General features: G+C 44.6%; 1 protein-coding gene across 1 annotated transcript in view; it reads left to right on the top strand.

The window, feature by feature from the left end:
- GOLGA7B (golgin A7 family member B) overlaps positions 1 to 21,466 on the top strand; it is a 99,332-nt gene that overhangs the window by 65,852 nt on the left and 12,014 nt on the right. Inside the window, exons 2-3 of the mRNA XM_029610730.1 lie at positions 1,264 to 1,422; positions 16,218 to 16,370. Coding sequence (XP_029466590.1) covers positions 1,264 to 1,422; positions 16,218 to 16,370 — 312 coding nt within the window. The remainder of the gene's footprint in view (positions 1 to 1,263; positions 1,423 to 16,217; positions 16,371 to 21,466) is intronic.

The raw sequence follows: 21,466 nt of genomic DNA, 5'->3' as shown, positions 1-21,466 counted from the left end.
TGCAGTGTTGCCCTTTCATAGATAAGGTTGTTTTGGTATGGGATGTTTACTATATTGTAATGGTAATTCCATTTATTCATGGCTTTCTGAGGGCTAAGCCCACACCCAGCACGCATTACAAAAAGTCTAATTCCATAGGAGCTCTAAGTGTCTTTTTTGCAGGGTTTTCTGGTTGGCACCACAGCAGTGCATGTAAATATAATATGCAGGTTGTAAGTGATATTTCTGCCTCAGAAGACTGTACGCTTGAATGTTCTTTTCCATGTAAAATTTGTTATAAATGCATAATGTAATTTTATGTGTCTGTAAAGGGTGGGGGAATGTGTGTATATGTGCGGGGGCAGCGTCATGTGTGCAAGGCTGTAAGGTTTGCCTAGGGTACCTAATACCCTTCCTTATCCATGGGTTCTGGGTGGGGGAGGGGGGACGACCTTGTCAGTTTTTAAAACTATAGATTGTAGGATGGAGCTGGGCTTTATATGATGGACCCGGGACAGGCACTGAATGTATCGGAGGGGGCGGGGGGCAGCACAGTAATTCTTTGCACAGGGCAGCAAGAAAACTAGCACCGGCCCTGGTCATGGATGAGAGGAATACCCGGTAGCTGGATTCTGAGCCCATGATAGACGGGCACATGGCTCACCACCTCAGGACAGACTAGGAACAGTGGGAGGGTGGGTGTAAGAAAATTGGGGGGGGAAATGCCCGGGCAGTTGGGAGAAATGGACCATGGAGTCAGAATTCCAGCATTGGTTCTGACTGAACTGGAAGGAGGAGGAGGAGAATGGAGAAACTGCCAGTCAAACCCCAGGGTTTTGAATTTCCCACAAAATTTGACCATCCTTAACTTACTTGGCTTAAGCCAGAAAAAAAAGCCAGATAAAAGAAGGGTGGGCCTGAGGCATTTTGATGCAAAACAAAGTTATCCAGCTGACTTGGAATGTGATTTACTAAGCATTTTTCCCCATGGACCCAGAATGGGAGAAAAGCCAGATAGCACCGATATTCAGCTGCTAAATATGTGGTATCAGTTAGTGGGATAACTTTATCTAATTCCCTGTGGCTGAATATGGCCCTCAAACTCTCTACATTGTTCCTTCCTCTTCCCTGACTGGATCAGTGTCTGAAGGCTCCGGGCTGCCGTACTCAGGAACAACAAGGGGTTTCTTCCACTGACCGAGCGTCCGCTCATTACATATTCCCCCCATTTCCCTAGCAGGCCCTTGCTGTTGACTGCAAACTTGCATTCTTATAAAGTATTAGGATATTTACAAATGTCTAACCTCTCTTTTTCAGGGTCACAATTTGCAAGAGCTTAGGAGAAGTGCATCTCTGGCCACCAAAGTCTTTATTCAGAGAGATTACAGTGATGGAACCATGTGTCAGTTTCAAACCAAATTTCCACCAGAACTGGACAGTCGGGTAATGAACAACTTTATTAAACTGAAAATGCTATCCTACGGGACAAACTGCTGTTCTGCTTTATGCCGGAGTTGTTGGTTAATTTTACGTTCTTACTTGTATTGCTTGGAAAGATGATGTCCAATCCTACTTATCTTCAAAGGGAAATAGATATCTCAAGCTAGTAACATCCTAAAAAAGGAAATATGAAAAATTTAAAAATTAGCAAAAAAATAAATAAAAAAAAGAGATGTTAATTCAGTTTGTTGTTAAAATAGATAAAAGGACATAATTCACCCAATTTGTCACCAGAAAGAGGTCTTGGCAAATAGCTATTTGCGGAAGCTGACGAATTAAAAAAATCATAGCTAGAACCGTGGCAGAGCAAGAGGATGAAAAGCAGTGAATGGTGTGATAAATCAACATATAGAGATCTATATTCAGACACAGTCAGGCTTGCAAAGTTACCCAGATAAATCCTCCACAAAGTTAGCCAGATAAGTGAAATGATCACCTGTGGGGAAAAAAGAGGCGGAGGGGCGATAGTGAGCAGGCGGCCGCATCATGGCGGTGCGTTTTCACCCGCTGCGATTGCGGCCATGCTGCACACTATCGCCCCTGTAGTGCCAATGAAATAGCTGTAGCTATTTCCGGAGCTAATGCAGGTGATAATGTGCAATACATTATCGCCCGCAGCACTACAAGCCCCTAACTTTCCTTAACCCCACCTAAACCCCGCCCACACTCCTCCCCTTTCTCTAATTTGAATTTTCAACTCGTGATGCGGTAGTTATCGCGTGCGATAACGGCCCATCGCGATTTGACAAATCACTCTGGGAGATATATTCAATAGTGAAACCGCACTATTGAATGTAGCTTAAAGTTAGCTGGCTATGTCACCCGGCTAACTCTGAATATCGGAGTTAGCCAGCTAACTTAACCAGCTAACTTACGGGCCGATACAGTAAAGTGCACTCCAGTGGAGCACACTGTTAACCCACGTTTGGCCGCGTGTTTTTGACGCGCTATTTTTACCCCTTATACAGTAAGAGGTAATAGCGCGTCGAAAACGAGCGGCCAACCCCCCCACCCCCCGAAACTAATAGCGCCCGCATCATGCAAATGCATGTTGATGGGCCTATTAGTCATTCCCGCGTGATACAGAAAGCAAAGCTGCATATTTTACTTACAGAAAAGCAGAAAAAATACTGCTTTTCTGTACACCCTCCGACTTAAAATCCAAAAAATTCAAAAAATAAAAAAAATCCAAAGTTAGAAAAAAAAAATTTAAAAATCTGCCCACGGCCTGTGGGTTGGAAGACGGACGCTCAATATTACCGGCGTCTGTTTTCCGAACCCATGGCTGTCAGCGGGTTCGAGAACCGACGCCAGTAACAGTTCTCTATGTATTCACTGTTCAAATATTGGGTTTTTTTTGCTGCTATTCTTCCTCCTGTCCTATCTTTCTCTCTGCCCTATAGCCCCCTGCCCTATTTCTCACCCTTTCTTGCCTGCTCCACCTATCTCCCCACCCCTGTTCTTTGTAATTTTCTGCCTGCCTCAGTTTTTTGTAAACCGGCGTGATGTGTCCCACGAACGTCGGTGTAGTAAAAGTTCTTAAATAAATAAATAAAAATAAATAAACTTGAGCGTCGGCTGTCAAACCCGCTGACGGCCGCCGCTCCTTATTAGCGCGGGCCCTCATTTGCATGCGGACCAATACTGAAACATGCGCCCAGGCCACTGGCCTGGGTGCGCATCGGGAGAGTGGGTGCTCGCCGGCTCTCCCGCACTTCTTTCTGTATCGGCCCGTATGCCAGTTAAATTCTAGCCAGTTATCTTATTAACGGGCTGGAATGTAGCCAGATAAGTGCCCAAATATTCATTTAGCCAGCTAACTTCTGAGTTAGCTGGCTAAATGCTTTTGAATATGGACCTCATAATAAAGCATTTGGGACCTGCCCAGCTCTGATCCCCAGAATGCACTAGCTGCCTCATTACCTTACGGATGAGCCTGTTGTCCCTTTTAAATCGTGCAAACTTGCTTTGGGGACATCAATCCCTTATAGAATAAAAGTGGGAAAACTATACTGAGCATGTGCAGGCAATGACTGCGTGATCTAGGGTAAGAAGTAAAAAGTACCTGTCCACATTTCAATCCCCTCACTGTGTCATTTATATATTTTTTAAATATGCACTTCTGCTCCCTAGGACTTTAAAGGGAAAAACCTAAGTATCAGGAGGAGAATGAACTTTAGCAGCAACGTCACCTCAGTTTTAGGAGCAGAAATGTTACCTAAGTAAAACCAAAACATTCAGGAAAAGATAGAAAAAAAAAACATTCTTATGCTACTTGCTACCACACAGACTATGACTAATTAAGCACTTTTAACGAAGAGAGCTGGAGGGATTCCTGGGGCAGTCAGGAGGAATAACACGCAGCAGTTAATATCTAAGTCTGAATGTTGAAATCAATGCCATCTGCATCTCTTGAGACAAGTAACACATTTCGGCATAGAAGAGTTATCTTCGAACGCCCAACTCCTTTCCTGCCGCACTACAGAAGGAGAAAAAGAATGAACTGAACATTGCAAAGCAAGATCCTGCTTCAAATGAGAATGTGTGGCTTGTGGGAACGTCGAACTCTCTAGAATGATCCATTGCTTGCACTTGCCAGGACCACAGTCAGATCTCAGACTCTAGGAGCCTGAAAGCTGCCGAGGCCCCCAAAACTGCCAGCAATTGACCTGCCAAAATACAGAAAGAAGGCTCACAAGCTGGACTTTCATCCCAGGGAAGTGGAAGTAAAAGATGTGGTCTAACATTTGGACTGCAGTCTCAGACCACCAACAATGCCACCAAACAGCAGTTTAATGAATTCATTGATGTTCCGCGTTTTAACATTTCAAAGCGGATTACATTCAGGTACTGTAGTCATTTCTCTGTCCCCGAAGGGCTCACAATCTAAGTTTGTACCTGAGGCTAATTCATACTGCTGTTACTAGGATTGAAATGACATCCCGGGAGGTAGAGGAACTGAAACAGAATTGGAGAGATGTGAGAGCGCAAGCTCTGCAGGATTCCTGTGAGAAGCACCAATGTGGAGGAAGTTGGGGGGGGGGGGGTGCGATTTTCCAATCCCCCTACAAGAGGATCCGAGAGTTGAAAATAGCATCCATGAAGAAACTATCGGGGGGAGGGAGGATGAGGGCTGCCCATCCCCATCCCCCTACAACTCACACCCTTTCGGAATCTGATTCCCAAATTATCATTCATGAAAAAAGCATCCAATGACTGGAAGGAGTTATGCTACCTCCTCCTGGTAAGTATGAAGCCAAAGTGCACCATTCTTGAACTGAACTATACATGTCATTTATCTCCATCACCAGATACCTATGAGCAAAGCTGGAAATGAATCTGTCTATATGGACACCCAAATGGGAACAATAGTTATACAATGGAATGCTACTCATATCCTCTTCTTCTACAGGCATGCACTTATGAGATCATCATTATCTGAAACACTACAGGGCTCGTCCTAATCTCTAATACCTCTCTCATAGGACTCCTAACTGTCTTTAAGGATACTTGCAGCAGCCAAGAGGAGTTATGGAGGTAAGTATTCATTTACATGTAACTGGTTGAATAATATTTAAGGATGTGCATTTGTTTAAAACAAAAATGCAAAATGCAACGAATACGGCTAATTTGTTTCATTTGGGTAGCCCCAAACCGAATTGGGGGCCCCCACAGAATGAAATGAACCTTATTTGATCATTTCATTTTAAACAAATGCATCGGGCCTAGGTCTAAGCCGAAGCCAGGGCCTTGCCTAGGGCATAGGCTCAGGCCCAAAGCAGGGATTGCAGCCTATGCCCTAGGCGAGGCCCTGGCTTTGGGCCTAGACTGAGGTGCCAGAGTGGTGCTCGGGCATAGGCCGAGGCCCAAAGCAGAATCCACAGCCTAGGCATGCGACACTATGGTCTTGGCGGAAACATGGGCCGACACTAGGGCCTTGGCAGAGATCTCCCAAAAACAAAAAAAAACAAACCCAAACTTATCTGATCCATTGGGTATCCATCGAAGGCTGGGTCCCAATGCCGGGTCCTTGGCCCAGGCCTGATGCCACAACTCGACCAGGAGGCTGGATCATGATGCCAGGGGCTTGGCCCAGACCCAGGCCCAACACCGTGACCCAACCTGGAGGCCAGGTCCTGATGCCAGTGCCTAGGCCCGGATCCAGGCCCAATGCCAGACCCAACCTGGAGGCCAGGTCCTGACACCTGGCTTCAGCCTAGGCCCAGGCCCTGACCCAATGCTGCCACTGACCTGGGCCGCAATGTTGGGCCTAGGTTTGGGCTCCAGCTTAGGCCAAGGCTTCAGCCTATACAAGTCTGAGGCTTCGGCCTAATTGCCACCGGTGGATCCCCACTGGTCTGGGTAAGTGGGGGCTGGGGGGATCCTGGCCCCGACATTTATCTGGGGGGCAGGTGGAAGGTAGGCCTAGTTTTTGTTTTTTGGCCATTTTGGGGGTTTTGGGGTTGTTTTGTTTTTTTTTTAATTGCTTGATTCATTTTTTTTTCACACGAATCAAGCAATCCACGAACCAAAATTTAGGGGGAGGGAACCTCCCGAAAATGAACCAAAATAATGAAAATTACTTTTTTCCCCCTGCACATCCCTAGTAATTTGGGTGGTAAGTCAGGCCAGCAGTGAGGATGTAACTGTGCCACAGTAAAGAGACTGCAGCAAACACAAGTTGTTTAGAATATTATGTTTCATACTAATATTGAAGTCAATAAGAAGGATACTGACTTTCTTGAACCAGAAGATACCACAGAAGATGTCAGTGTGGTTGAAGATAGAAAAAAGGAATCCTATCACTTCCTGAGCATAAAATATGTTCCCTGTACAGCATTCACTTCCCTTCACTCCCCAGAAAATGCATGAGGGGTTACAGATAGGGGTCTAAGAAGCTGAAGTGAATCCTTCACATTCCTCTAGTGAAAGAAAGGTTCAGTCTCTGCTCAGATCTCCACTCTCCACCCTGTCCTCCTGCTTTATCAAGGATGTAGACAGCAACCTGGAGAGGCTCCAGAGGAAGAGGACTAGTCAAAGGTCCAACCAGAAATAGAAGTCTTGGGTTCCGTAAAAGGGAACTGCAGCACTCAAAACAACTGGATTTCTTAACTAAGGTATTTTCAATTATGGGACAAGGTACTGAAACTTGGTTGAGGGGTTGCTGGCCTTTATTTTTCTTCATTTTTGTTTTTGAGTAAAATGGTTAATGAGTTGTCTTCGCATAGTGAGGTTTGGCAAGCCGGTGTGTTAGTGAGGTGCTCAGTATGTATGGATTGTGTGACCTTGGGGTAGACTTTATGAAGTTGCACACCAGGCGCGAACAAGAGTACGCGGGATTTCAAAAGATACGTGTGTAGCCACGCATATCCATTAAAATCTGGGGTTGGCGCGCGCAAGGCTGCCCAAAATCGGCAGCCTGCACGTGCCGAACCGCGCAGCCTGCCTCCCCCCACTTTCCCCTCCCTTCCCCTACCTAACCCACCCCCCCGGCCCTATCTACACCCCCCCTACCTTTGTCGCGAAAGTTACGCCTGCGCCGGACCGGCTGCCGGCGTGCCATGTTCCGGTCCGGGGGCTGGTCTGGAGGCCGCGGCCACCCCCGGAATGCCCCCGGGCTGGAACCACGCCCATGGCCCCGCCCCCGGATGACGCGTCGGCCGTGTCACGCACCTCGACACGCCCCCCAATGACGCACCGGTCGCCACACGCCCCCCCCCCTAGGAAAGCTCCAGGACTTACGCGCGTCCTGGGGTTTTGCGCGTGCCGGAAGCCTATGCAAGATAGGCTCGGCGCACGCAGGGGGGTTTGGGGTAGGTTTTCAGGGGTTACGTGCGTAATGTGTGCACGTAACCCTCTGAAAATCTACCCCTGTGTGTGTGTGTGGGGGGGGGGGGCGATTGAAAACCCTGACAGCAAAGTTACTTACCTGTAACAGGTGTTCTCACAGGACAGCAGGATGTTAGTCCTCACATATGGGTGACATCACAGGATGGAGCCCAATTACGGAAAACTTCTGTCAAAGTTTCTAGAACTTTGACTGGACCCTACTGGGCATGCCCAGCATGGCACCAACCCTGCAGCCAGCAGGGGTCTCCCTTTAGTCTCATGTAATTGTGAACCGATGTGAGGTTACTAAACAAATGTCGGTATATAAAAATTGCAAATAAATATTTTTATTTATTTATTTAGAAACTTTTATATACCGGTATTTGTGGGGACATCATACCAGTTCACATAATAACTGCAAGCTTGGAAAGTACATTTCAACAGGGAGAGTAACTGGGCGAGGGGGTAACCAATAGGCAGTAAGAAGGATAGAAAACAAGTAAGTCATAACAAGAGAATAATAATTAACAATTTACAATTTACAATTTACATTGAGTATCTCCTTGGAATAAGGAGAGGGCGGTCACCTGGAAGGGGGGGGGGGGGGGCGGGCTACGGACTAAGAAGGCTATTCTGTGTAGGCATGGTTGAACAGAAGTGTTTTTAGTTTCTTTTTGAATTTGATTGCACAGGGTTCAAGGCGCATGTGGACAGGCAGGGAGTTCCAGAGGACCGGATCGGCAATGGAGATGGCACGGTCGTGGGTGGAGGAGAGATGAGCTGTTTTCAGGGATGGAACGTGAAGGGTGCCTTTGTTGGTAGATCTGGTGGCTCGGGTGGACAAGGAGGCGGTGAATGGGAGGTCGAGCCAGTTTGAATTGTGGGTGTGGATGGACTTGTGTATTATGGTCAGGGTTTTGTAGTGTATACGGGACAGGATGGGGAGCCAATGTAAGTAATGTAAATAAATAATAAATGTAAATAAATAATAAATAAATAATAAATGTAAATAAATAATAAATGTATAGTCAAAAAAGCATGCGAAAAATAAAACAATAAATCACACGCGGGTGGGTTTCGTGAGGACTAACATCCTGCTGTCCTGTGAGAACACCTGTTACAGGTAAGCAACTCTGCTTTCTCACAGGATAAGTAGGATGGTATTCCTCACATATGGGTGAATAACAAGCTGAGGATGCCCGCGCATGTACCAAAAGCACCCAAAGACGTGCAACAGGCACAACAACAGGGGTGGTCTTTTGGATAACGGGCAGCCTAAAATTCCCAGCGGGCTATAGGACGGAAATTGGGTATTAAGCTGAGAATAGATTGCGCAGAACAGACTGGCCAAAGATAGAATCTTGTGTGCCAGCCTTGTCCAGGCAATAATGGGCTGCAAAGGTATGGAGAGAACTCCAAGTAGTAGCTTTGCAGATATCAGTAAGAGGTACAGAACAAAGGTGTGTTACCGACATTGCCATTGCTCTAATGGAGTGTGCTTTAACACGTCCCTGTAGCGGAAGGCCTGCTTGTTGGTAGCAGAAGGAAATTCAGTCCGCCAGCCAGGAGCTCAGGGTCTGCTTTCCCACCGGGATTCCCAGCTTAAGTTTATCAAAGGAGACAAATAGCTGGATGGACTTCCTATGGCCTGTAGTGCATTCCAAATAAAAGGCCAGAGCACGTTTGCAGTCCAAGGAATGCAGAGCCCGCTCACCAGGAAGTGAGTGGGGTTTTGGAAAGAAAGGAGGCAGAATATGGATTGATTTAAATGAAACTCAGATACTACTTTCAGTAGAAATTTAGGATGAGTGTGAAGGACCACCCGATCATGAAGAAATTTTGTGTAAGGGGAGTAAGTAACCAGCGCCTGTAGCTCACTGATCCCGTGAGCAGACGTCAACGCAAGAGGGAAGAGAACCTTCCAAGTAAGATGCCGAGACTGAGCAGCGTTCCTTTTGCCCACTGTTCCTTAGGGGAAGAAAGTTGCTGTAACAAACAATAACTGCAGAGTCCATTCAAAAGATAAAGTTCAGGAATCTTCACAAAGCAAAGCGACCAACGTTCACGGTGCCTGTTCTCACGTCGTCGTTCTCTTAGCCAATAATCCCTAAAGGGTAGGGACTTCTGAAAAGCCCACACTCCTGCATGACTGAACGTGGGCTCCTGGCAAAAAAAAATGCCAGGTCTCAGGACCTTGGATGACAAAGTCCCCCAAACTTCCAAAACTGCAACGAAACTGCTTCTCTAAAAAACTTCTTTTCTGCTAAAGGGATGCAAAGGTTACTCCACTTCAGCTAGGCAGAGGGCAAGCAATGCACCCAGACTCTCTCTCCCTCAGTCAGGGGGATTCCCTCCTGAAACTGGGAGCAAATCCAAAAACACCACCAAGAAAAGACTTTCTTCCAAAAAGCTAACCTCCTTTCCTTCTTCTTCTTCCCCAGGCCAGGGGGTGCCTTGCTAGGAACCACTGCCAAAACACCCCCTTCCAACTCCTGCTCAGCTCCTACACCCTCTGCAACACCCGTGGTGCTCTGCGCATGCTCAGCCCCAAATACACAGGGCCAGCCTGGGGAGAGGGACACTTCTAGGGGTGGTCTAAAAAACTCCCAGTCCCTTAGTGCTGGTCAAAAAAGGAATAAACGTATTGGTAAGGATTGGAGTACCCCTTATGTAGGCATAGCTGGCTAAATCAGGGGTTTGGAAAATGTGCCTTCTTCCGAGTGGCTAAATTTAAGGCACCCAAGGTTCACTAGGCAGCTATATGCTCAAAAAGTGAGCATCTCAGAAGCACGGTTGTGACAGGGGGAACTTAGCCGGCTAGAATGAAGTTTCAGCACCGGCTGATTAAGTTAGGCAGCTACCCCTTTGCACAGGGTCAGTTGTCTTAAATGCAGCCGGCTAGGTTACAGCTATCTTTAAGCCAGTTTTCAGCCGCAACCCCGTCACTCAGCGTTGGTTCTGAAATTCAGCTCCCATGAGTATGGCGCACTGAAGATTTCTGCTGCTCCAGAGCTGCTGCGCTAGAGAGATCCTTGCCCCCTGCACGTTCACGTGGAAGCAGCACAAAAAGGATTTGCGGCACAGTTTGTACCGTTTGCAAAGGAAACGGTGGAACTGTGAGGGTTTTCGCAAGAGGCGCGATGTGCTGCAGCAGCCATTGCAGAGCCTTCTTTAGCAAAAAAAAAAAAAGCTTCAAAACGGGACCTTTCTTCCAACTCTTCCCTGAGATTGCTTTATGATTCCACGCCAGCGGAACTGGGTACACTACCAGGAAAGAGGATGGCATAGGCAGATGTCCTGATTTCCCATCGGAGAAAAAGAAAATGAAAAATGGGGGGGGGGGGTGTTTTCTTAATATCTGGGACTTTCTTTGCTAAGTAGCAGCCGCTAAATAGGAGCCCGTGTTCAGCAGCTGCCACTTTATACAGCTAAAAAGGTAGCCGCATAAAAAGTAGCCGTGTAGTGGGCGGATCAGGGTGGAGCGAGTTAGCCGGACAACGTATGTGGCTAACTGCCGATATTCGGACTTAGCTGTGGGATTTTTTCGGCTAAGCTAATCATCCCGTGGAGCAGGTCTAACCTTAGCCGGTTAGACTTATACGGCTAAGTGCTCAGTTATATGCACAGACGTATAAACGTATCGGGGTATTCAACGTGCCGCTGAATACGCATCATAGCTTAGCCAGATAAGTTCTAACCGGCTAAGTTACTTAAATCGGCCGGCTTTGAATATTGACCCCCCCTCCACATTTTTTTCCTCCCCTAAGGAACAGTGGGCAAAAGGAACGCTGCTCAGTCTCGGTCCTGCTCTGAGCAAGAATAAACCTATTTTGAGTGGAGACCTCATACAGATGAGTAAGCGCCGTGGATTTAAACACGGGAATGACCATTTGCGGGCACGGCCAGAGGTGGAGCAAGTCAGGAAAATGGAGAATGTAGGCAAGTTCTGCCTCCTGGGACTTTCCAAATAAGTCTTTGCGTGTTTCAAAACAGAATGGATAGTTGACAAGTATCTTCCTTTATGTCACGGGATATCTGGGAAAAAAAAACAATATTCAGCCACTGTTTACCCAGTCCTTTGAGGACATAATGTTGGGCTTGGTACGATGCTCTTCCTTTTCTCTTTTGATTTATTTAATTCCCCAGCAGATATTCATCTACATGTTGTTGTTTTTTTTAAATGTATGTGAACGCCTTCTCCTTAGACACTCCACAAACACGAACCTAAGTAAATCAGGGCGCAGATATAGGAGGAAAATCAGGGATTCAGCATGGATAACTTAACTGAGGAAATGTCTAAATCAAGAGCTGGTTATAAGTAAAGGAACATTTTTTTTTTTTTTTAAACTGTATAAATAACACTAAAGGAGTTCCTCGAGGAAGCCTTAAAATGTAAGTGGGCGGTCAGACATTTCGAAGAATGCAGCTCACACTCCTGCTCTGTTTATTTAAAACAATTATTCGTCTCCTCCTCACTCACAAATGAAGTAAGGCACAAAATTCAACACAAAATTGCCTAAAGCAGTGTTTTAAATGTACGTGTGGGCTGAGCATCGCCAGAAGTGTACAAGGGTGGTCCAGGAGGACAATTGAAATGTATAAATTAACCAGGCTCTAAGATCAAATATAGCCAGAGAAGGTTAGCAAGGATCATGAATATGCTAATGAATTTGATAATGTATTCCAGGCTTGAGAGAGGGGCTAGCCAAAAACACAGAAAGGAGGGAGAGGGGGTTATTCATGTTTTACCAAGATATGCAGGGCCTCTGAGCTGTGCTTTTTATTTTTTATTCGCCAACCTGAGAAAATAGCTTTAGGCTATTCATTTTTCTAAGTCCTGAATATGAGTGAATAGGGCATTCTGCATTTTGTATAGAAGTCTCCAATGCTGTAGTTTTCTCTGACACAAGATTAATTTACTCATTAGTAATATCCCAGGGAATATGAGATTTTCTGAGCACATTCATACTCCACAAGTAAGGACCTTTGTTTTTAGTTTTCTTGGGAATTTTAATGCTATAACAAAAATCATCAGTAGAAAAATGACCTTTTCACTGATTTTTGTCTTTTATATCACTGAAATTCCCAGGAAAAATAAAACAAAAACTGAAAATGCAAGACTCTATCCACAAGACACCCATTAAAAAAAAAATGTAAACAGAGACTTGTCCAAATGTCCAGGTCTGCTTTTTAACATTCTCTTGCAGAAAATAACGCTCCCTCTAAGATGCCAAATAGATAAAAAGGTCCTAATAAAGCGACTACAAGCTAAATCTTAAAATAAAAAATATTCCAGATGGTCAAAAGCCCTCAACGTGCTTCAAAAATATCTGTCAGTATCAGTAAATAACAGTTTGCAATATTTCATTATCATTCCAGTGAGCCCAATAGGCAAAGAAACTGAATAAGTAAGACATTGAGGGCCCTGATATCCAGAGCTGGCCGTGTAAGTAACTTAACTGGTTGGAATTAATCCAGCTACGCTACGATGTATATTCAGTGGCACGGCAAAGCTACTGAATACATGCGTATGTGTGTGCACTTGGCCAGACAAGTCTACCTGGACTAAGTTTAGACCTGGCATCTAAACAGATGTAAACTTATGTAGCCAACTCTGAATATCGGTAATTAGCCCCCAATCCGCCCAGTACATGCCTACTTTCTGTGTGTGTACCTTTCAGCCATATAAGGGACTTGTACGGCTAAGCAGCAGCCGCTGAATGTAGGCACATATTCAGTGGCTGCTACTTAGCTGCATAAGACCTGCTTATTCGGCTAAATAGCGCTGAAAGCCCTTTGAATATTGGGCCCTGAATGTGTCTGGTTTATTGTGACATACATAACAATATGTACAACAGTGTCAAATCAAATTATAATAAAGGTAGTTCACGATTACCACCACCTCACTCCCCCCTCCCCCCAAGGAACTACACGACGACAGAGAGAGAGGATATCAACGTGAAGATTATCATCAAGAGAATTATTAGCAATAATGATGACTAGATCTTTAGCATCTAACACGAGGGCACTTCTCTAGATGACATATTCATAAAATAGTGAACGTATCCACTGAGTACTATATAAACAAATCCAAACAAACCATCAAAAGCTTTACGATTTTTGCTCTGCAAGCCATGCCTCCAAGGGTGACCATATTGTATCATATTTGGATAAACAATACTGTGTTGAATAGCAGGTATCTTAGACAATCAATAGATCCTGAACAAACCATCAAATACAATAGATATAGATGATGCTAGGTTACTTTTCCAAGCCAAAGTAATCTCACACCGGGCAGCCATAAACACTTGTATTGGGAATTTTTGCTGCGGGCTATCGAGATTCGTGATCGGGACATTCAACAAGGCCCTGAGCATTTTAATGACACATGATGAACTATACAAACTTTTACCTCTTTGATATCAGCTATTTTATGGTCAAATCAGATGTTGATAGATGCTGGTTATCCCATTATTGGGCATTTTTAGGAGACTTTACTATGTAGACTATAATCAACTTATTGCATACCCATTCCAGAATCTGCTATTGGGCTCATCTGATCCTAAAGCCCCTCTACCCCACAAAACACTCTGAAATAAGTACAGGCTAGGGCCAAATCCCACCCACTCCCCCAAAACTAACTACATTAAAAAAAAAAAAGAGGAAGAAGATGTGACTGCAGTGCCCTGAGACGGGCCCCACCCTCCTTCCTTGATATTTGTTTGAAAGGTCTTTGAGCCCCCCCCCTGCTGCCGCCACCCACAACCTCTATCCCCCACTCCTCCGCATCCCCTGAAACCCCGGGCCGGGCACAGCAGGTTCTTAACCACTCCCGGCCGCTTCCAGCTGCCGCCACCCACAACCTCTATCCCCCACTCCTCCGCATCCCCTGAAACCCCGGGCCGGGCACAGCAGGTTCTTAACCACTCCCGGCCGCTTCCAGCGTTGCTGTCAGGGGTCATCCATAAATGATGTCACGCTCCGCCAGGGGGGGGGGGGGGTTACCACTTTAGTGATGAGGGGGGGGTTTCTAAGATTTGTGATGAAGTGTGACGAGAGGGGGTGGGGGTTGATTTCATGCCAAAAAAACAGTGTGACATCATTTATGGACGGCTCTCGAGAGCAATGTTGGAAGCAACTGGGAGCAGCTGGCTTAGGGCTTCAGAGGGGCCAGGAGGGAGCTTGGGGACTTCTGAGGGAAAATATCAAGGAAAGAGGAGGAGAGGAGTGACCTCAGGATTCCTACAGTTGCTTCTTTTTTTTGCAAAAAATTTGATAGCTGGGCCGAATTGGGCGTTACCCCACGCTTATTTCAGAGCGTTTTATAGAATAGGGGTCTGCAGGATCAGGCCTGAAGGCTCACAAACCTTCTTTCTTTATTTTATTTTTTTTAAATTATTTTGCAGCCACTTTACCGGCTATACGTTGAACATATACTAAATACAGCCGGTTACAGTCAAAGTTATTCAGATACATACCTGGATACCTTTAGACCTGATTTTACAATGACTCGACCGACTCGGTGATATTCCGTGCTATCCGGGTAAGTTTAAGCCCCCACTCTCGGGACACCACTTTTTTTTAAATCCGAATAAAATTTAGCTGGATAATGACTTCTCCGGCTAAGACTTATCTGGACAGTGGGCAGAAATATTTAGAACCATAGATTTGTCCGGCTAAGTCCCTTTGAATATTGACCTCATACTTTTCTGGACTAGTTGTTATTCAAATGTTTTTTTCCTGCATGTCTTGCTCTAAAGCTATTCAGTTGTTTTGTTTTGTTTTGGTTTGGTTTTTTTTTTTTTTGCTGCCTCACATTTTATGAACGAACTTGCTATGCTGGGCTTGTAGTACGCAGAAAATGGCAGGTGCTATTTTTATGACCATTTGAAAAAAAAAAAAAGTTATTTATTTTTCCTGCAGTTTCTGCCAGTGCAGTAAGCAGCTGACGTACGTCTTAGGTGCTCCTGCGGCCTGTCAGTGAAGATTAGTCATTAATCAGTGGAGCACAAGCTTTTACCGAGCATCTTTCTTCAGAGAGCTGGAATTACCACAGGGGAATGGAAGAAAGTGAATGTTAATGCCATTTTTTTGTCTAATTAAGTAAGGAGAAATGCAAGCATAGGCATAAAAGAGAAAAAAAAATATCTAGGTCTTCTGAACAGGCATTTGCATGAAAGAGTGTGGGGGAGTGCAGGTGAGCAAGGCCATAAACAGAGAAAAATGTAGAGAAAAGACAGGATAAAATTAATGTGGAGGAGTGAGGCGATTGGAAAGAAGCTGCCCTCAGGGGTTCAACACAATGGGAAGACCTAAATTTACATCCAAACCTCAGGACAGGTCTGGAAATGTATGCTATTCTGCCCACTGCAACAATTTTATACTGTTGGTAATTTTAGGAAAATATTCTCATAGTGCTGGGGTCTACGGCACCGCACCAGGAAGTCAACTGGGCAGACTGGATGCGCCTGACAGTCCTTATCGCCCACAGTCGCTTTCTATGTTTCTATGTGCTTCTTATCAGAATATCTGCCTATGTCCCTGATCTAGGAAATTTTGACTCTTGTTTATTTGCTTTTTCAATCAATAAAGCAAAATATTGAGGAGAAAGAGTACCATCTTTATAGATTCTAGATATTTTTCTATGACTTGAACTGTTCCTTGTAATTTTCACTAAAAGTCAAAAGGAAAAGACAACATTTCAAATATGGATACTAAATTTTCCATTCTAATATTTCTGTTTTTTGTTTTGTTTTTTTAAATAACCATTTTTTTCATTTACTTCCTAATATTTTGCGAGTATAAAGCCTCAAGCAAATGTAAGGGTAGAGCTGGAATATTTCCAAATTCTCATTAAGCCAACTCCAACTTAAAAGAGGTCCTCTATGTTGTTCCTATCTTTGTATCAGATTGAGAGGCAGCTCTTTGAGGAAACTGTGAAAAATCTGAACAATTACTATGTAGAAGCTGAGAAGATTGGAGGCAGCTCATATCTCGAGGGTTGCCTCGCATGTGCTACTGCCTATTTCATCTTTCTGTGCATGGAAACCCACTATGAAAAGGTATGTTGTGTCTGTGGACAGGAAGCATCATCATTATCAATCATCATCAGTTTTTGTTTTTTACCACCTTTCAATTATAGTAATGCCCAAGGCAATAATAATAATACAATAAAATTACTTCATAAGAAAAGAGCAAATGCAAGACAATAATAGAATCAATAAATCATAACATAATATAACATCCTAGCAAAACTACAAGTACAATGAATAATGGATGTGAAGTGTAGCATACCTGTAACATAGTAAATGTCAGCAGATAAAGAGCAAAATGGTCCATCAGTCTGCCCAGCAAGGTGCCGCTCTATGTAGGTTTAACCCAAAGTTAAGAAGGACCCATCCAAGCCACAAAAGCAATGGATGGCGAGACCTCCTCTCCCAACTTTATTTATTTATATTTCTTTTTTTTTAGTAACTTTAGATTTATTTATTCTTATACATTTCTTCCTGTGATGCACAGACACCCTGGCTGAAGAAGCAGAAGAACAGACTGCCCCTGCCCTATTACCATCATGAGTGAACTTGATCAAACTTTGTTAAAGTATGTAAACAGCTAGATAGCTAAAACATACATGAACTGTAAGATATGCCCCACGTATCCCTTTAATATACCACACATTATACTTAGGGAATAGCCACTGCTATTAATTGCATCAGTAGCATGGGTTCTTAGTGTTTGGGTAAATGCCAGGATCTTGTGGCCTGGTTTTGGCCTCTGTTGGAAACAGGATGCTGGGCTTGATGGACCCTTGGTCTGACCCAGCATGGCAATTTCTTATGTTCTTATGTTCTTACAGGCTAGATGTAACTACCGCTTCATGCAGAAATGTTTCACCGAAAGTTACAATTTCTATTTTTTTAGCCACTAGAGAACCTCTTTGTTTATCTCACTCCCTTTTGAATTCTGTTACTGTTCTTGTCCTCACTACCTCTTCCAGGAGCACATTCCAGTCATCCACCACCCTCTCCGTGAAAAAATATTTTCTGACATTGTTCCAGAGTCTGCTCCCTTGGAGCTTCATATCATTACTCCAGCTCCTTTCCATTGGAAAAAGGTTTGATTTTTTGTCCATTACTACTACCTTTCAGGTATTTAAAAGTCTGTAATATATCCCCCTCTCTTCTAGGGTATATTGTACATACATAGGTCTTTCAGCCTCATCTCATGTCTTGTGGTGTAGATCCCACACCATTTTGGGCTGACTCTTCTAATTTATCTCTGTCTTTTTTGAGATATAGCTTTCAGGACTGAACACAGTTTTTCACGTGAAACCTCACAAATGGCCTGTATAGAGGCATAATCACTTCCTTTTCCTGCTAGTTACACCTTTCTCTATGCAGCTCCGTATCTCTCTAGCCCAAGCCACCCCCTCGTCAGATTACTTCATTACCTTCCGATCATCAGATCACCAGGTCTCTCTCCTGGTCCGTGCATGGACCAGGAGAGAGACCTGATGATCATCAGATCATCAGGTCTCTCTCCTGGTCCATGCACATCAGTCTCTCGTCCCCACCCCCATCATGTACAGCTCCTTTGGATTAATATTCCTCAAATGCATAACTCTGCACTTCTTGGTATTTACTCCTAGATGCTTTGACTTCAAGCTTTCTTAGATCACTTCTCATTTTCTCTACTCCTTCAGGGATGTCCACTCTTTTATAGATCTTAGTGTCATCTGCAAAAAAACAGACTTTACCTACTAACTCCTCCACAAAATCACTCAAAGATATTGAAAAGAACAAGACCCAAAACTGATTCCTGAGGCACTCTACTTATCACCCTTCTCTTCTGGGAGTGAGTTCCAATTATTACTACCCCTTGTCATCTATTAATCAACCAATTTCTAATCCATTCCAGAATCTTAGGACCTACTCCCAGGCTCATTTTGTTCATGAGTCTCCTATATGTATCAAAAGCTTGCTGAAAATCGAGGGATATCACATTAAGTGCTCGTCCTTGATCTAATTCTCTAGTCACTAGGGATATGCATTCGTTTACAACAAAAGTGCAAAATGCGATGAATAAGGCTAATTTGTTTCATTTGGGGGCCCAAAATGAATCGGGGGCCTCCCGAATGAAAAACTTTATTCGTTCATTTCATTTTAACAAATACATTGGGCCTAGGTCTAGGTCCAAAGCCAGGCCCTTGCCTACGGCATAAGCCAAGGCCCAAAGCAGGGGCTGTGACTTATGCCCTAGGCGAGGCCCCAGCTTTGGGCCTAGGCCAAGACGCTGGCATCACACTTGAGCATAGGCTGAGGCCCAAAGCAAGGACCACAGCCTAAGCCCAAGTTCAACACCGGGGACTTGGACTTGGCCAAGACCCCTGAAATTTAAAAAAAAAAACAAAAATGAAACCTTACCTGATCTGTCAGGTATCCATCGAAGGCTGGGTCCTGATGCAGGGGCCTTGGCCTGGACCCAGCTAGAGAGGCCGGGTCCTGAAGCTGGGGCCTTGGCTAGGGCAAAAGCCTGACGCTGTGACCTGACCTGGTGTCGGGTCCCGACCCTGGTACCTAGGCCAGAGCTCAGGCCCAATGCCTGGGCCTCAGCCAGAAGGCCGGGTCCCAACATCTGGGATTCAGAGCCCAGGCCTGGAAGCTCCTCTTCACACGTCCTCTTCTTTCTTCTTCCTGTAACACAAAAATGGCATCCGCTGGAGTTGCACCAGAGTTAATTAACTCCGGCACATTCACCCCAACAGACAGCACCATTTTGATGTACAGCAATGTAGGCCCTGGTGTCAAAACACGACCTTTGGGTCGGGTTGTGAAATCAGGCCGAGGCCTCATTGTCGGAACCTGATTCCAGGCGTTGGGTCCCAGCCTCCGGGTCGGGCCGCAGCGTCATGTTTGGGTACAGCCGAGGGTCCAATGTTGGGACCCGGCCTCCGGGCTGTGCCACAATGTTGGACCTGAGTCCAGGCTCCAGCTGAGGCCCAGGCATCAGGCTTAGGACTAGGCTGAAGCCTCGGCCTTGCATACTCTGAGGCTATGGCGATCTGCTGCGGCCTCGGCCTACGGAAGTCCAAGGCTTTGGCCTTGTCTGAGCTGGCGGATCCCCACCAGACTGGGTAAGTGGAGCTGGGGGGGGGGGGGGGGGATGGGATCCTGGCCCTGGGATTTTTCCGGGAGAGTGGGAGGGAGGGCTCATTTTTTGTTTTTTTGGCCATTTTGGTTTTCTTTTTTACATTGTTTGATTTTTTTCTTCACACAAATGAAACGAATCAAGCAATCTATGAACTGAAATTCATGGGAAAAAAAACCCTCCTGAAAACTAACCAAAAAAGAATATTTTTTTCCCTGCACATCCTGTTATTTCTCTTTTCTTTAACTTAACTTTATCTCTTTTCTTCCAGCTACCTAAGCTTCCAAGTTCACGGTCCTCGTTTAATGTAACTTTGTCTCTTCCTTTACCTAATTATTTTTATCCCTGTTCGATGTAAACCGTCCTGATATGGTATTTAACCATGAAGGTCGGTATAGAAAAATGTTAAATAAATAAATAAATAAATAAATAAAATAGTCACCCAATCAAAAATATCATTTAGACTTGTTTGACATGACCTTCCTCTGGTAAAAAAAAAAAAAAGAACATTTTGCCTCAGATTCAGCAACTTACTAGATTGTAGATAGTTCACTCTCCTTTCCTTCAGCAGGGTCTCCATTAATTTTCCCATCACAGAGGTGAGGCTAACCTGTCTGTAGTTTCCAGCCTCCTCGATGCTTCTTCAATCTTGCATCACCACTCCCATCACCAAGGATCTATTGAAAGGTCCTTCAGCGGGCCCACCCGCACCTCTCTGAGTTGCTTTAGTATCCTCGGATGGGATGTATGGCACCAGGCCCCATAATCTTGTCCACTTTCAGCTTTGCCAGGTCCACCCAAACGCTCTCTTCTGTAAATGGGGTGCTATCCATCCTACACCCATCTGCAGTTCTGTCAGTCGGTTGCAGGCCCACTCTATGGTCTTCTGTAGTGGTGGTCACCAAACTGAAGTATATGTTTAATATTTCTGCTTATGACCCATCTTCCTCCAGGCATTGATCCCTGTCTCCTTTCAATCTTACAATACCATCTCCAGCCTTCCTCCGACGTATCCGAAGAATGCTTTGTCACCACTTTACTTCTCTGGCAATCCTTTCTTCCATTTCAGCTTTAGCTGTCCTGATTTCCTTTCCATGTCTGCTCCCGTGTTCTTATTTTTCCGATACTTTTGTACGTTTTGAATGCTGACCTTTTTTGCCTTTTTTTTTCCAACCACCTCTTAGGAGAGCCAGACCAGTTCCCTTTGCCTCTTACTTGTATTCCCCTTAACATTAAGATTTGTTGCCTTTATTATAGCTCCTTTAGATCAGGACAGTGTGGTAGACTTATTCTTTGAAGAGGCCTTTGTCTCTGAGGCACAGGGGCAGAATTAAAGATAAATAAGTCTCAAATGCCGAGAAACGACCAAGCAGTTTAAGTCACTTGGAAGTTAGGGGAAATAATGTTCAGAAAAGGAGCAGAGACATGGGAGACTGTGGAAAGGAAGGAGATTGAAAGCAAATGGAAGAAAATTAAGATATTTTAGCAAAATGGAGAAAAAAAAAACCCCAAAATAAATGAAGGGGGGAAGAAGAAAAGTACAAGAGCCCAGTAGTAAGTGAGTATCTATAAATCTTTTTCTCTCAGCTAAGAAAGATGTTAGCACTACATAAGCAGAGAACTGTTTGTGACATTGCCTATCTTGTACATTTCTGACTGACCAGAAAGAACTTGCTTAAACCTTATTAAAGTGCAAGAAACTTCTTGAAAAGATGGAGTTGGAGAGGGAAAGAAAATTGAGTATTTTACCTATGACACAAGAGACTCAGCAAATGCAAAGATGTTAAACATTTAGGCACTGAATGGTTATTGGATTCCTATGTTGGGATGATTTTCAGACAATTTGTAAAACACGTTTTCTCCTTTGGTAATTCAGAGTGGAAACTATATGGTCAGTTTTCTCAGTGGAAAAAGGTAAACAGTGGAGTGCCTCAGGATCTGTTCTTGGACCGGTGAGGTTATCAGATTTGCGAATGACACAAAATTGTTCAGAGTAGTTAAATCACAAGCA

Source organism: Rhinatrema bivittatum, chromosome 7 (assembly GCF_901001135.1).
Source record: "Rhinatrema bivittatum chromosome 7, aRhiBiv1.1, whole genome shotgun sequence".
In the NCBI taxonomy this organism is placed as follows: domain Eukaryota; kingdom Metazoa; phylum Chordata; class Amphibia; order Gymnophiona; family Rhinatrematidae; genus Rhinatrema; species Rhinatrema bivittatum.
The sequence above is the reverse complement of the archived record's forward strand: the minus strand, read 5'-3'. Positions and strand labels throughout refer to the sequence as shown.